This window comes from Solanum stenotomum, chromosome 9 (genome assembly GCF_019186545.1).
Source record: "Solanum stenotomum isolate F172 chromosome 9, ASM1918654v1, whole genome shotgun sequence".
NCBI lineage: Eukaryota > Viridiplantae > Streptophyta > Magnoliopsida > Solanales > Solanaceae > Solanum > Solanum stenotomum.
In genome coordinates, this window is record NC_064290.1 from 9,551,430 (window position 1) to 9,567,194 (window position 15,765).

The following is a 15,765-nucleotide window of genomic DNA, read 5'->3' on the forward strand; positions in this document are numbered from 1 at the left end:
CTTAAAGAATCTTTAATTTGACAGATAATGGGCAGCATAACTCTTCCTATTTTATGAGAGATGCTTGTTTGAAGTTGGAGTGCTCATATGAAAATTTCTTCAATGGAGAAGCTTTAAACTTAACTTTGGATTAGAGGTTCCTTATGATCTTAATTCACATCTAACCCACTCTCCAAACTTTAAAATTAACCTCTTCATCTAGTTCAATTGATTTTTTTCGTGTCCGAGTCTAATTTCATAAGTGAAACAGTTCAAATCATAGTCCAAAAGTTTGAGGTGCTACAAGAGATAAGCAACCCACTGTATAAAAAATAAAAAAGAGTGCAAAATACCATGAGAAATAACCTCACAAAACTCACTCAAAATTTAATAAAAAATTCACACAAAAGATAAGATAACACTTACGTCTCACAAATTCTCCCCTTAAACAAGATTCTCAAAGTCCTTAGGACTATAATTGTGGATGCTACCAAATTCGAATAAAGGAGCTCCAATATATTGTTGGGTATGTAGCAAGAATTAATTGGAAATGGAGGGAAGATGAAAGAGGAACTTGNCTCCAATATATATTATCCAAAACTTTTTCCTATAAGAAAAATGATTAGCCAAATATGAAAAAAATATGATTTTCTTTTAGAAAAAGAAAAGTCCAATTATAGTAAGAAAATCAACACAAACACCCAACACAAAAAATGATAAGTACTTCAAATGTGACAAATAAATGAAATCAATGTACTTTATCGTCAAGTAGGGGTGTTCACGGTTTGGATAAAAATCGATTCAAATTGAAAAATCGAACCAAACCGATTAAATGAACCGATTTTATTTAGGGTTTGGTTTTAGATTTTTAAAAAATTGATAGTATTTGGTTTGGTTATGGTTTTGTTCGGAAAAAATCGAAGAAATAACCGAACCAAACCGATAAATAATACACATAAATTTTATTATTATACATACATAATATACTATTTTATAAACAATTTTAAAAATCTTATATATGTATTCATCAAAAATTATTTATAATTTACTTATGAAAGTAAAAATGTCCAAGGTAAGAACATCTATCTTATTGGTTTTATGTATATGAGTGTCTATGACAATCTTTGTGGGACTAAAAATGTCAATGTCTCTTCCTTCTAGGACAAAACTAGTGAATTTTGAAGCTTTATTCATAGTAAATTCAATGATCGAAAGTTTTGTAATATCAGTCATTCTAACTATTTTTCGTTTTGAATGGATTATAGTCACTTTTTTCACGTTTTGAATAAATTATTTATTTTAATTTTATGTATATGGTTAATAACCAAATAACCGAATCAAACCGAACCGAAACCGATTACAACCAAACCAATAAATATATATTATATTAGGTTTGGTTTGGTTTTGATAATTTTAAAACCAATTAAGTTGGTTTGGTTTTGGTTTTGACCAATAACCGACCCAAACCAACCCGTGAACACCCCTATGACGTCAAGGATGAAGTTCAGAAACAAAAGGTGTCATGTGAAAATATTAGAATTCATCTCATAATTGCAAATCTGTGAATGAATGATTTACAATAAAAGATATTAAAAGAATATATTCAAAGAACGAGTCTTGGTTGTTATGATCGATGCATTTATGATTTTTTGATACTCTAAATTCAATTATGTGTTTACGATATATATTAATGATTTTTTTTATAATGATGTCTACATTATTATTTTGAGATATCGTAAAATAAGTCTTAATAAAACATTATAGTGAACCATATGTTAAATATTTTGTAGCTCATGAATATGATATGATAAGTTGCTAATGTAGTCGTTTATGGAAGGTAGTATGTAGTTCAATTTTTCTTTAAGTACAATTGCCATAGCCAATAATAGTAGTTTATCTCATTGTGGTATATATAATGGATATTATAAAAGAAATTTATTTTATGCGCAATTAATGTTTATGTCATTAAATATTAATGTTATGCCATCATTGAGTCAAGTGAGAAGGTATAAGTCTTATTAGTTATTGTTTTATTTGTGGTCTAATTAGTGTAAAACTCATAACCAATACTAGTTAATAAAGAATAGATCTTATTCGTATCAAATTATTTAATAAACGTATCAGATTAAATTTTAATCTCTATAAATTGATCGTTTAATTTATAGATTATCATATATTTTCTATACAATTCCATCATCGACAATAAACTAAACTAGCTTGTGCAACTAAAACTTAAGCTCCTCTTTCTACAATAAAGTTTAAACTTGTCTGCCGATAGATAATAGCAAGTGTTCAAAGAATCAATTGAGATACAATCAAAGCTCATTAGAAGTAATTTAGAAAAATCATAAAAATATGGTGCAATGCATGAGGTTAATCTTCTCTTAATTAGAGGTCTTGAATTTAACTCTGAATATGTAAAAATTCTTGACAAAAAAAGCTACTCCCTCCGTCCCATTTTATATGATGTACTTTGATTTGGCACAAACTTTAAGAAAAGTGGAAAGACTTTTAAAACTTGTGGTCCAAAATGAATGATAGAAATTTGTGTGGTTGTAAATCATTTCATTAAGGGTAAAAAAGACATTTTATAGGCAAATTATTACTTAAAATAGAAATGTGTCATTCTTTTTGGGACTGACTAAAAAGGAAAATAAGTCATATAAATTGGGACAGAGGGAGTAATAAAAAATAGTTGGAACAATGCAGATAAAGGGGAAAATAAAAATTGAAAATTAAAAAAATAAAATAAAATATATATATATATATTTATATGCTACTAAAAGAATTCTTGAANTTATCATATATTTTCTATACAATTCCATCATCGACAATAAACTAAAATTAAAAAACTAGCTTGTGCAACTAAAACTTAAGCTCCTCTTTCTACAATAAAGTTTAAACTTGTCTGCCGATAGATAATAGCAAGTGTTCAAAGAATCAATTGAGATACAATCAAAGCTCATTAGAAGTAATTTAAAAAATATCATAAAAATATGGTGCAATGCATGAGCTTAATCTTCTCTTAATTAGAGGTCTTGGATTTAACTCTGAATATGTAAAAATTCTTGACAGAAAAAGCTAGTAAAAAATAGTGGAACAATGCAGATAAAGGGGAAAATAAAAATTGAAAATTAAAAATTAAAAATAAAATAAAATAAAATACATATTTATATGCTACCAAAAGAATTCTTGAAAATACTAGGGGGCGGGGCGGGGGTAGGCGTAGAAGGGGAAGGAAACAGCTCAAGGGAAGCAATGGTGAGAAGAAGAAATCAGTAGCTGCTTCAGTTACAAATGGAGTCTTGGTTACGGCCTTTCTTGGCTCAAACCCTTAATTGGGTCTCCACTCAAAACCTCCACAAATATGGTTAGCAATTCCAATCTCTGTTTCTTATCGATTTTTTCTGGCTTTTAAAAAGTATATCTGAGCTTAAAAATTGAAACTTTTATCAACGGCCGGCTGATTTTTTCTCGATTGATTGATGGGTATATAAGGATTTATGGAGCAAGATGAAAATAAATTGAAAAATAGAATTTGGTTTAAAGTTCTTTGGATGAAGAATCTAAATTTAATTTCTTTCCAGTTCTGAAATGTTACTTTGTCAGCTAGCCAATATATAGTTTGATATTTTTTCGGATGATGGTGGTGTTGAGATCAGCTTAGGCGCACCTCGATTGATCCACAAGCATAGTTATGGAGTAAACCTGCCTACTAAGGCTTGGTGAGATGTGCTCACATTGAGTGTTGTAGCTGCAATCCATTTGAATTTAGTTTCGTACTAGAGGCGTTTTAAGCACTTGGACAATTTGAATTGATATTGATTATCCAGAATGTGAAGGAGCTATGCGGATCTCCTGTTATTGTGCCTTAGGTCATCTCATCTTAACCTAAGGCAATGGTTAACGTGGTACCACTGTATGCAAAGCTCAAACTTGTTCAAATTAATAAGCAGAGTAGAACGCGAAAAAGGATATGTGAAACACAAGAGGTGGAGGTTAGTCAGATTATTAATCGACTGTTGTTTAGACGAAATAGACTTCCCTGCAGTTAGAAGATTTGCTAATTATGAAGGTTTATAAGATGCGTGAAGAAATAAAAAAACATAGTTGACATAGAGATTTTTATGTTGGTTTGGATCAACAATGTGGTGCCCTAGTCTAGTCCCTTTGGTTACAAGGGTTTCCTTAGAGCATTGAATGATTCTTTGTTACATGAATAGCCTAGTTGTGAACTCTGAGAGTTCCCTGATCGGGAAGATTCCAGTGCATTTTTCGGTCACAACCTTAACTCTTATAGTTTTTAATCTCTCTCTCTTTTTTTTCACTCGTAAACTATGTTGAATAGAGTGCTTTTACAAAATGAAAGAGTGAATAGGGTTTTTGCTCAAGTGAAGTTGCACAATCTTCTTCTTTAAGGATGATTTGCTTTTATACTGTTTGGCTGCTTCTAGACCGTTGCTTGAACAGATTTGAATCAATCGATCTCTGAACTTGAATGTCATTGGATTGATCTGAGAATCGATCCTTGATTTTCAGTGATTTGCTCTTAAGATAACCCAAGGGATCTTCTCCTTCAATCAAGGTATTCAGAGGTCCTTGATTGAGTGTCCTGATCTTTCTTGTCGTAAGCATGTGTTCTCTTTCCTTGTGGTGTGCTTACTTGTTTCCAACTTTAGGCAAATCAATCTTCCTTGATTCTGGTAGTGTCTGCTTTCCTTCGTTGCGGTATGCTGCTGACTTGTTCCATCTGTACGCGAATCAATTTTCCTTGCTTCTGGTGGCGTGTGCTTCCTTCCTTGTTTATAGTTATGCCTTCCCTTCACAGATTTTGGATGTCTCCTTATTTCTTTTTCCTGCACAGATCCTTTAGGATTAGTGCCATCATTAAAACATTAGTTAATGAAGCTTACAGTATGTGTATCACAGCAATGGTTCAGCGCACGACTTAGGTTATATCATCACTCTCCATGTTGTAGGTCTTTGTCTCTGCTAAGAGAAGGATGTTACTGTGAGTTGCAAGTTGCTACTTGCTAGTATAGGTTTTTCAAGTAGTTAGTTAAGTCATTTGCTGACTTCTGTTTAGCATGCCGTAAGTTTTAGAAATTCCTACATTTTACTAGTTCATGCTACCAATCAATTACTATTAGTTTTACCAAATAAATTTTGTTTAATATAAGAAGAAAAAGTTAGAGATAGAAAATGGTACTGTTATCTTGAACTGGCAATTGCTGGTAGTTTGGTCGTCTCATATGGCCCAAACGCTAAAAATTTTTTTTGATTCTAATCAGGTGCTACTGCTTTACTAGTAGTATCAGAATGATTCTTCAACCTGATGATATTCTTCAACACGCAAGTTAGTTGTAGTGGAAAAAGTAGGAATGCAGAGACATGGGAAGAAACAAGGAAATATGGTATGACATTCTCTTAAAATGTGCTGTCGATGTTGCTGTGCTTTTGCAGCAAACTTTGAGGAGGTTTTATTATACCACGTGACTGTCAAGTGTCAACTATCGTTAGCTTATCCTTCTGCGTCACTTTATGATGATAGATCTTTCCAAGTTTGTGGTAGAAACTAAGAGTCGAAGCAACTTTACGCTTTTCTTATATAGTTATTGACATAAACATTTCTCATAATCAACTCAAATCTCTGCAAATAGGTGACATTCTATTTAAAATTGACAAGAACTGATATAATTATATGCATGAGCCAAAGAAAAGCATCTATTAACCAAATTCAAGATCCAAGTTACTGTGTGAACTTCTCTTTTACAAACTCTCCTACACTACAGCTCTTGGAAATACTGTCTCACCTGCCCATGCAGATAGGTTTAAAAAGATCGCGGTTTTTCAGGCAGTCTGTGGAAGTAAAATAAAGAAATACCAAACAACAGTCGTGCTGCTTTGGAATTTCCTTCTTCCAGTTGATTTTATATTTATGCTTGTTAAATTGTTCTACTGGATTTAATGCAATAGACATGAAAGAAGATTTAATACTGGCTCTACTCATTGCTCTTGTTTGACTCAAACTACGGTTTTGATAGGAGCTGTTTTGAATAGGTTCCTACCAGGCATCCTGGAAAATGAGGAGGCAACAAAAAGGGCATTGCAAGATGACAAATCACAAAATGTTGAGGAAGTACAGAAAATCATAGGGTACGACTTTAATGATCGGAATTTATTGCGGCAAGCTTTTACACATACGTCGTATCACAAGGACTGTATATCTTATGAGCGGCTCGAGTATGTGGGTGACTCAGTTCTTAACTTTATGATCACAAAAGAACATTTTTTTAAGTATCCAAATCTTCCACCCGGGTTGTTGTCACCTCTACGTGCTGCAAATGTTGACACAGAGAAGCTTGCGCGTGCTGCTGTTAAGCATAGTTTCCACAAGTATTTACAGCATGGAAAGCCTATCCTTACGCGACGAGTAAGTAAGCTTACTAATGAAGGGCATTTGCTTTGTCTTATTTTTATTTCTTTTTTGGGTTACTTATTCGAAAATAAACCCTGTCTGGTATATTGGTGTCCAGAAAAATTTCTACAGTTTGGCATTTGGTTGCTAATTTAGATAGCACATCAACATTTAGCTGTTTCTTCTGTGTTTCCATGCCAGTGGAAATTGAAGCATTTTCACATACACACACTTGTATATGAAATTCAGTTTTTCCATGTGTTTATAAGAATTTTAAAATATTTCCTTCTTTTCCATTCACTGATCAGTGATCAGTGGAGTGTATGTATGTGAAAATAGAAAACCATTTCTTTCCATTTTCACATACACAGACTCCACTGATCATTTTCACATACACACACTCCACTGATCAGTGAAGGGAAAAGAAGGAAATACTTCACATACACACACTGAATGAGAAAGTCTCACTTTACTTCCTTTGACTTTTCTCAATCTCGTCTAAAGTATGCTATTTTTCATTGATATACTGCTCCTTCCTGACCGCTTTACCTTTTTCTTGGTGTTTCATTTAAGGTTCCGTATGTGTCTCTCCATCTTTTCCAATTGACAAATGTTATCTTTATTCACAGATTCAATCATTTATAAATGTTCTTCCTGAGTATCCTTTGCATTCCCATGGATTGATAGATGCTCCAAAGGTGCTTGCTGATGTTGTTGAATCAACGATAGGAGCAGTATTTATTGATAGCAATTCTTCAATTGACACTACCTGGGAGGTATGTTCCTTTCCCCCCTCAAATTCCTAATTGGAAGAGTGGAGAAAAATATTACTGGTACATGTACCTCTTATCGTGTGAAATGTTTCCATCGCAGTTCATTTGATTGGCTTGTAGTTCTTATAGGTTATATAGATTGCTAGGACCTACTTGAACCTCCCACCAAAGAAAAAACTGTCAAGAACCACCAAATATGGATAAACTATATATTGTATTACTACTTTATGACTGGAAGTTCATGAGGAATCTTGAAATGAATTTCTCCGGTTGAATGCTGAAGCAGCGACATTTACATCATATTATATGGAAAATAGAGAACCATTTTAGAATCGATGAGCTTGGGTGGTCAATTTCTATACTTCAAATTCAATCTAAACATGGTCCCCTGTAAGCGAATATACACCTAGGAGGTGGCAGTGAGGGGGACATTGAGGCGGATCTGGGATTCTGGACCACAACCCTTTTTGTTTACTGGGTTCTGGATAGATTATTTGTACATGTTAAATGAATTTCTTTAACACAAATATAAAGTCTGGACTAAAGCTGATTGGTTATGCCGAACCTAACTTTAGTGTAGATCCGCACATAGGGGGACAAAGAGATACTTAATGCAGATATAGGATGTCACTTAATATCTGATATTACATGACTCAACCTCTTAAGGGGTAGACCCGTCGGGATAGGTTGCTATCTGGTCCTTTATGCATTGCACTATAGCTTCGGCCTGACACACCCCAAGAAATCTATAAAGATTGACTGTGTCACGTTGACTAATGAGAAGGGTAACTTTTATAATTTTTATTCTGTGTTTTCTTCTTGATTGGGGCTCAAAATGTGACTTGAACAGTATTCTTTCCATTCCTTGCCTCTTAATGCCATGCTGCTTTTGATATTGGCTGACCTGTAGGTAGCGAAGATTCTATTAGAGCCCATAATTACACCGGAAATGCTTGAAACAAATCCGGTAAAGAAGCTATATGAGACCTGCCAGAAGCATAAACTTAAAGTTCGAGTAGTCGATATGTGGTCACATGATGGGAGTTTTGAAGTTTTTGTTGACAATCAAATGAGGGGAAAAGGCATGTGCCATGTAAAGAAAGAAATTGCATTGAACAGAGCTGCAAACAAGGCATATAATGAAGTTATTGGAATGCTAAGTGTTGGCAATATGAATATATAGCTCATAGAGAATAATCTGGCATTAGAAATACAACTATTTGTCTCTATTTTGTTCCTTATTGCAAGTTAGAATACAGACTCATTGTTTTGAAAAATCCACAAGGCATTGTTTTGATTGAGTTATGTTTTCAAGTTCCACTCAAATTAGTTAATAATTAGTCGTTTTGATGGACTGTTTTTACATAAATGATAAAGTAGAAAAGTTGTAGGAATTAGATTAAATAGTGCACAATAAGTGCAAGAATCCACAAGATTGTGAAATTCAAATAATAAAATTGACTTTAGTTGGAATAGATTTTTGGTGTTGAATCGTGTGTATTGGATTGTGAAATTCAAATAATAATTTTATTTTGGCAAAACAAATTTATCTACATATGACTGGAATTTTAGTCAATTTTACATTATTTTTTTTTTGTTCTTAAGTCATATATGATTGAAGTGCAGACCTACATGAAAAACTTAAAAGAGTGCTAAATTGGTTTGCTAGATTTGTTGTTGTTTTTATAAATTGATGATTAATATTTATTTATTTTATAATAAATGAAACTTGTATTTTAAATTTGAGCTTAGTTGATTTAGGTATTCAATAAATTGTTGAAATTCGAATAACAAAAAATTAGCAAAAATTTAAGTACAACGTAAAATTTCCAACCAAAGGGACCCTTGAATTCATATTCATAATTTCACATGTATCATCATTCATCATTGAGTACCTTTTTAGTTAGTGGGGAAACAAAACATTGTGTTGCTTGGTGGCTAAGGTTTGAATATATAGTACAATAATTGAACTTTGGTTTAACCAATTACATTTAAGAAAAATACTTTAGCTCAAGATTGACAAGTTGTATTATTGTACTATAGGTTCAATAATGGATCAGACTTCTCCTATGGGCTATGCCTTTTTTTTTCTTCCCTTTCATTTTCATGGACAATTCAGTATCATTGTTTTTCTTTTTTACTGACCTAGTCATAAGACAGGACACATCCTATGGATCTTTTTTTTCGTTTTTCATTTTGTGTTTAAAGTCTACACTAAAATGTCGACTAAATTTGGAGTGCGCATTACAAAGCTTACTCAAATGTGACACTTATAATAAGATTTTCTCCTTACTTAAGGCTCTATCCAAAACCTCTAGTTAAAAGTGAAATAATCACACCACAACACCCTAACCCATGTTGGTATCCTATGAACCATTTGTTTGCTTTATTCCATGATTTAGGGTGTGATGGATACAACATAAATTATTTTTCATGAAAAATATTTTTAAAAGCCTTTTTTCACGTTTAGTAATTAAGAAAATATTGTATGAGAAATATTTTTATGTAAACTAGCACAAAATATTATAGGGGTGGGATGAAGTGGAGAGTGGGGTTCGTGAGTGGGATAGTCACGAGGATTGGATGAACAGGGAAAAGACGATGAATTTGGAATATTACTAGAACTTGTTCTTTCTTTTTTATATTAAGAAAGTCATTTTCCTTATATGAAACAATAAAGTAAATTAAAAATATATGGAACAATTTGAGTTCTTGCTATTTATTTCTTGCATAGTTTTCATCAAATCTAATAAATAGAGTTGAATCAATATTTGACGGTATCTTTTGATAAACTTAAAGGATGGACAAAACTACGAAGTACATACATAGAAGAACTAATTTGAACTTTTCCTTAAACATAAGGGGCTATTTTTGTCATTTTATTTGACATCATCTTTATACAAAAAAAAAAAAATCTATAAAACCCATTCTAAATTAGGAGACCTCCCTTCAAACTTGTTATAATTTGAATTTGATATATAGCCATGGAAGAACAAAGCTTTCAACAACGGGAGAGGCTAGTAGAGGAAATAACAGGATACAAATTTAAGAATCCCGACTTGTTACATCAAGCTTTCACTCATCCTTCTGTCCCACAAAATTGGGCATCTAATGACAGAATGGAGTATTTAGGTAAGCAGTGAATTTTAATGGTTGAGTCTAACTAAAATCATTACTTTTTTTTTTTTTGCATTTTATGAACTAATTGATATTCTGATATAGGTGATTCAGTTCTGAGTCTGATGATAGCAAAAAAACATTATTTTGCTTATCCTGATTTATCTTCGAAGGATCTCACAGATTTGAGAAGTAACAATGTAGATACTGAAAAACTTGCTAGAGTCGGCATCAAATACAATTTGCACAATCATTTACGTTGTCAAATTCCACCATTGAATGAACAAGTAAGTAACAAATTCAATTCATTAAACATCTTTTAATTTTTGTCCATTGGAAACTTATTCGATAAAAATTAAATTAACACACCGAATTGATTTTATTTTTCTATTTTTTGAATTTCAATTTTTTGATCTATTTCAATTTAATATTTTTAAATTTCGATTTTCGATTTCTGATTTTTCAAATTAAAAAATCAGTTAATAAAAAAAAAATAGAAAATTTTGTATAATTTTTACCTTTTGCATTTCCCCCCTACCCAATTTCTTCCCGTCCAATAAACTATATTATCATTTAGTTAATTTTTTACCATTTCTTATTTTCTTTTGTAGATATCTTATTTTTTTTCATACAATTGGATTTGTAATATTAATTTCTAATAGACTTTAGCTGCTTAGCTTAGATTCATCTAATTTCAATTGCATCACTTAAAGTATTTTTTTCATTTTAGTCTATTTGCCCTCCCCCCCACCCCCCGCCTCCCCTCCCTTTTTTTCTTCATCTAATCCATTAATCTAAGATTTTTCTAATATAGTAAGTGCAAATAGAATTTTTTTTGAATTGAATCAAACTAATTTCAATTTTTACCACCAAATTGAATACCGAAAAATCAAAGTGAACCAATTGAATATCTCGAAAAGTTCATATGTTTGTTGTTTTCTGTAGGTGGAAGAATTCAGAAGTGCTACGTTGGAGTACCCATTGCATTCATATGGTTGCATTAATCCCCCTAAAGTTCTTGCAGATATAGTTGAAGCCTTAATTGCCGCAATATATATCGACTGTAATTTCTCCATTGATATAACTTGGCAGGTGATTTTATTATTCACTATATATATATATTAGCTTATTGTATCTTTGGGGGTGTCTATTGACGAAATACAATGTATATTTTGATTACAGGCGGTAAAAGATATGTTGCAGCCACTAATAACTCCAGAAACACTTGAAATTCAACCAGTTACGAAAATTATGCAGCTATGTCAAAAGAATAAATTGGAGATAAACATTGTTGATAATTGGGAAGAAACAAGGGAATTTGAATGTTTTGTCGATGGAAAATCTGTTGCAAAGGGAAAATCTAGTCAAAATAAAGACACTGCAAGGAATAGGGCGGCATACAATGCATATGAACAAGTTATCGAAAATTTGCGTATGAAAACTACAGTTAAAGATCACTGATCTTTTGATGTCCATGAATTTTTCCTCAAAAAATTCTATCGACAAATCAAATTTCGATAGCTTATCTAGTATTTCATATCTTATTAGTTGTACTAATGAAATATTGTATCAATTAATGAAAAATGTCACAATTGGATAAAATATTGTTGCTTAGGGAGTACATTTTTGTAATTTCTTTTACTTGGTCGTTAATAGTAGCCATTGATTAGATTAGCTTAGGATAATACATATTACTCAAATGTTAAATCTTATCAAACACAAACATACACTTTCGATTAGCTTTTCCTTTATGACGTTTTATTTTCATACTTTACATCAATTTAAATGGCCCATTTCAAATCTACATATATAGTAAAGTGAGGCATAAATAACGTGACATGACATTTTTTATGGTCTAAAAAAATATTCATCTTTTATTTCATTTTTTTAATTAATCAATTTGTTTAATAATTAAACATAATTCTATCATATTTATTACATTTAATTATATCTCATGAATTATAAAAAAATTAATATTTATTTGTTTTCTCTACTTAAATAATGTATATCCTTTCCATCTCTTCTACCTAATTGTTATTGCTTAACCAAATAACAATCATCTTTTGAGCGGTTGGATATCATTTTTTGTTTTCTCTCGCTCTCTCTGTTTTTTAATTAGCATGTCTTCTTCTCCTTTTTTGATTGTTTCCTTCATTTTTGTCGATCACGTGCGTTTAATAACCAAAAAAAAAAAGAGACTATAGAAAAGGTAATGTGGCAATATGACCACAACTTTGATGAAGGCCATAAATATATTGTTTGGAATTTTTTCTTCATAAGTATATGCAAAATTGATGTGAAATAGTTTCGGCAAGTGATATAATGCAAAATCAATGAAAAATGGTTATATTGAGTGTTTTTTCTTTTTAGGGAAAATTACATAACTAAGCTAACATACACTGTTGTTAATTATGGTCCATAACTACAATTTAATTTAATTATAAATAATGGTTATAGTTAATGAAAAGGGAAAATTGTATAAAATAACAAACTATTAATTCAAATTAAATGTTATAACCACAGTTTCATTTAATTGTAATCCGTAGCAAACACTTGTCATTCGTTTCTCTCCCTAGAGAATCTCGCTCGCCACTCTCCCCCGCCTCTCTCACTTTATACAAACACAAATGTATAAATTGTGTTTGTGTTTGTATAAATTGAGAGAAAACTGTATATACAAATTCAAATATATATATTTTCGTCCTATACACTTATAACTATACAAATACAGATCTTGCCCTACCAGTTCTCTTTTGCCTTTCTCTCTTTCTCGCTTTATACAAACACAAATTATACAAATTACAATGTATGATTTGTGTTGTATAAAGCGAGAGAGATTTGATATATAAATGTTTTATTTCGATTCAATTTATACAAATTCAAATTCTATGCAGATATACAAACACAATCATTGATACATATACAAGTAGTAGTTACATATATACAATTATCTAACTGATATACATATACAATTGCTGCGCTTTTATACAAACGAGAGGCCTGTCAATGATTTATACAAATCTGATGCTCCTGCCAGCGATTTATACAAATCTGATGCTCCATAGCAAACGTTTGCTATGGAGCGCAATTATGCAAACTATAGCTGTAACATTTTATGTTTGCTAAACCTAAAATTTACTCTAATGAAAATGGCTACAAGGTGGTCCCACATTTTTACATTTGTATCAAAATGTGTAAGTCTCCTCTTTCACCTTTTATACAAATTAAGACACTCACCCTCTCTTATCACGCCCACTAATATATATCCTAAAGGTTCTTACATCCCCTTAAATTACTCAACCACATTAAAATTCAAAATTTAAAAATTTTATTCATCTTTCCGAATCGTGTATACTCAAATCCCAGTAACCTCCATCCGTTATTTTTTTGTGTAACCTCCATCCATTTTTTTTGGTTTGTATTTTTATATTTTTTTGATTTTTCTCATTATTTCATTTTTTTTTTTTATAAAAGAAGGCATTGCTTCTGAGTAGATGATTGCATAAAAGAAAAAAAAAGTAAAAGAAAGTTCTTCTAGTAATAATGACTCAAAAATACACGGAGAAGATGATTGTGGTGCAATGTACAACAAGAGTCTGAAGATTTTGAGATATTTTTAATTTTATTTTAATTATATATGTATAATTAAATTCAATAGTTTTTTTTTTTTTTTTGGTATATGAGCATTTAATTGGTTTGCATTTTGTCTTATTTATATATATTACATAATTTTAAGCCATAAATGTATAAAACAACGATCATACAATATAACTTTTATAGTTATATAATTCCAACATTTGTATATATACTAGATGGATAATGCCTGTACAAATATTAACTGAAAGAGTTGGTAATCCCTATCCTATAAGAGTTTTGCCATCATCGAGAAAGTTAGCAAGATAAAACAAACGCATTTTCCTCAAGAAACTTAGGAGCAGGTGTGAAGAAAGATACAATTGCAAGGAAAAATGAACCAATTCTATAAGTGCTTTTCAAACGCCTCTGTTGTGCAGCAACGCTATTTGACTACAAGTCGTCATAATTTAGAAACAATGAACTAGCTTAAGATGTACTCATCACATCTTCTAAAAATCTTCTTTATCAAATCAATGCTTACAACTTACAAGCAACATATCAACATTTTTTGAGAACTCTTCTTTTTCCTCCGTTCGCCTTGAGGGGATTTACGACATTGGAGATCATGATAATATCAAGGGCATAAGCATATACCACCCAGAATCTCTCCCACCTCTTTGGTCGTTACACCAATAGAAAATCTAAGATCGAATCCTACCCGGAAGGAATTAAGAATATGATGAGAAATTGGTTCTTCGAAAACAATGGAAAATCAAATTAAAAAATATACTCATTTTCTAATCTGAAACAGTCTCCATGTATGAGAAAAGACATGAATTCGTCCCTATTGTTATTCAGACACAGATAAATAAAGAACCGACAATAATTACAGTAGGAAAAGAAAATTCTCAAACATAATAATTAATGAGATGATATTACATCTAAAAGCCAAGAATTAAAGCTTATCCAAATCCGGAGAAGATAACAAACTTGAAAGCAGGAGCGAAATGGTAGATGTTTTTCAGTTCACGTGATGCAGTGGCTTTCTATTCTGTTTTCCATGGAATTTGAGGAGTTTGCACAGACAATATAGAGGTTGATGTGGTGGATTCCAATTCTCTCTTTTACGGACACGTAAGTAACCCAAAGAATTGTAAAAGTCAAAACTAACTTTATAAATAAATTAAATTAAATGAAATGAAGCAGCCATGTTGATAACCAATTCCTACTCACTCTTCTAATATAGTAGAAAGAATACAGTTAATGCGGTGACTGCCATAGTGCAACAAAGTACATCTCGCTTGTCATAAAACGAGAAATTATTGTACGTGATTTCCACCATTTTAAGGATAGAGTCTGTTCATGTGGAGATTACTGGTGATCTGAATGATTGAACCTCATGTTTGGTAGAAAACAGAGTAGATATATTACTATGCTTCAATACATTGTTACAGAAGGGTGGCATTGCAGTATGCCTACTATTGTTATGCTGGTAATGAAAACTAGTACTATTACATAGAAAACAGAAAACCATTTCTTTCCATTTTCACATACACACACTCCACTGATCAGTGAAGGAAATACTTCACATACATACACACACTGAATGAGAAAGTCTCACTTTACTTCACTGAAAGAAAAAACTGTTAAGAACCACCAAATATGGATAAACTATATATTGTATTACTACTTTATGACTGCAAGTTCATGAGGAATCTTGAAATGAATTTCTCCGGTTCAATCTAAACATGGTCCCCTGTAAGAGAATATACACCTAGGAGGTGGCAGTGAGGAGGACATTGAGGCGGATCTAGGATTCTGGACCACAACCCTTTTTGTTTACTGGGTTCTGGATAGATTATTTGTACATGTTAAATGAATTTCTTTAACACAAATATAAAG

The 15,765-nt window shown here is 31.6% G+C and overlaps 2 protein-coding genes across 3 annotated transcripts; both read left to right on the forward strand.

Annotated features, from left to right (window-relative positions):
* The first annotated feature begins 3,188 nt into the window (after nucleotides 1-3,188).
* On the forward strand, nucleotides 3,189-8,482 carry LOC125875747 (ribonuclease 3-like protein 3). 2 transcript variants are annotated; one of them, XM_049556778.1, is made up of 5 exons: nucleotides 3,205-3,349; nucleotides 5,271-5,393; nucleotides 6,040-6,412; nucleotides 7,027-7,173; nucleotides 8,081-8,482. In XM_049556778.1, the coding sequence occupies exons 2-5, from the start codon at nucleotides 5,371-5,373 to the stop codon at nucleotides 8,351-8,353; spliced, it is 816 nt and encodes a 271-aa protein (XP_049412735.1). In that variant the 5' UTR covers nucleotides 3,205-3,349; nucleotides 5,271-5,370; the 3' UTR covers nucleotides 8,354-8,482. The 2 variants fall into 2 exon arrangements, with proteins under 2 accessions (XP_049412733.1, XP_049412735.1); XM_049556776.1 differs by lacking the exon at nucleotides 5,271-5,393 and having other exon boundaries at nucleotides 3,189-3,349; nucleotides 6,024-6,412; nucleotides 8,081-8,479.
* Nucleotides 8,483-10,105: 1,623 nt separating this feature from the next.
* Nucleotides 10,106-11,917, forward strand: LOC125875748 (ribonuclease 3-like protein 3). Its single transcript, XM_049556779.1, has 4 exons — nucleotides 10,106-10,302; nucleotides 10,393-10,574; nucleotides 11,233-11,379; nucleotides 11,470-11,917. Exons 1-4 carry the CDS (start codon nucleotides 10,155-10,157, stop codon nucleotides 11,746-11,748), a joined length of 756 nt encoding a protein of 251 aa, XP_049412736.1. The 5' UTR covers nucleotides 10,106-10,154; the 3' UTR covers nucleotides 11,749-11,917.
* The last annotated feature ends 3,848 nt before the right edge of the window (nucleotides 11,918-15,765 follow it).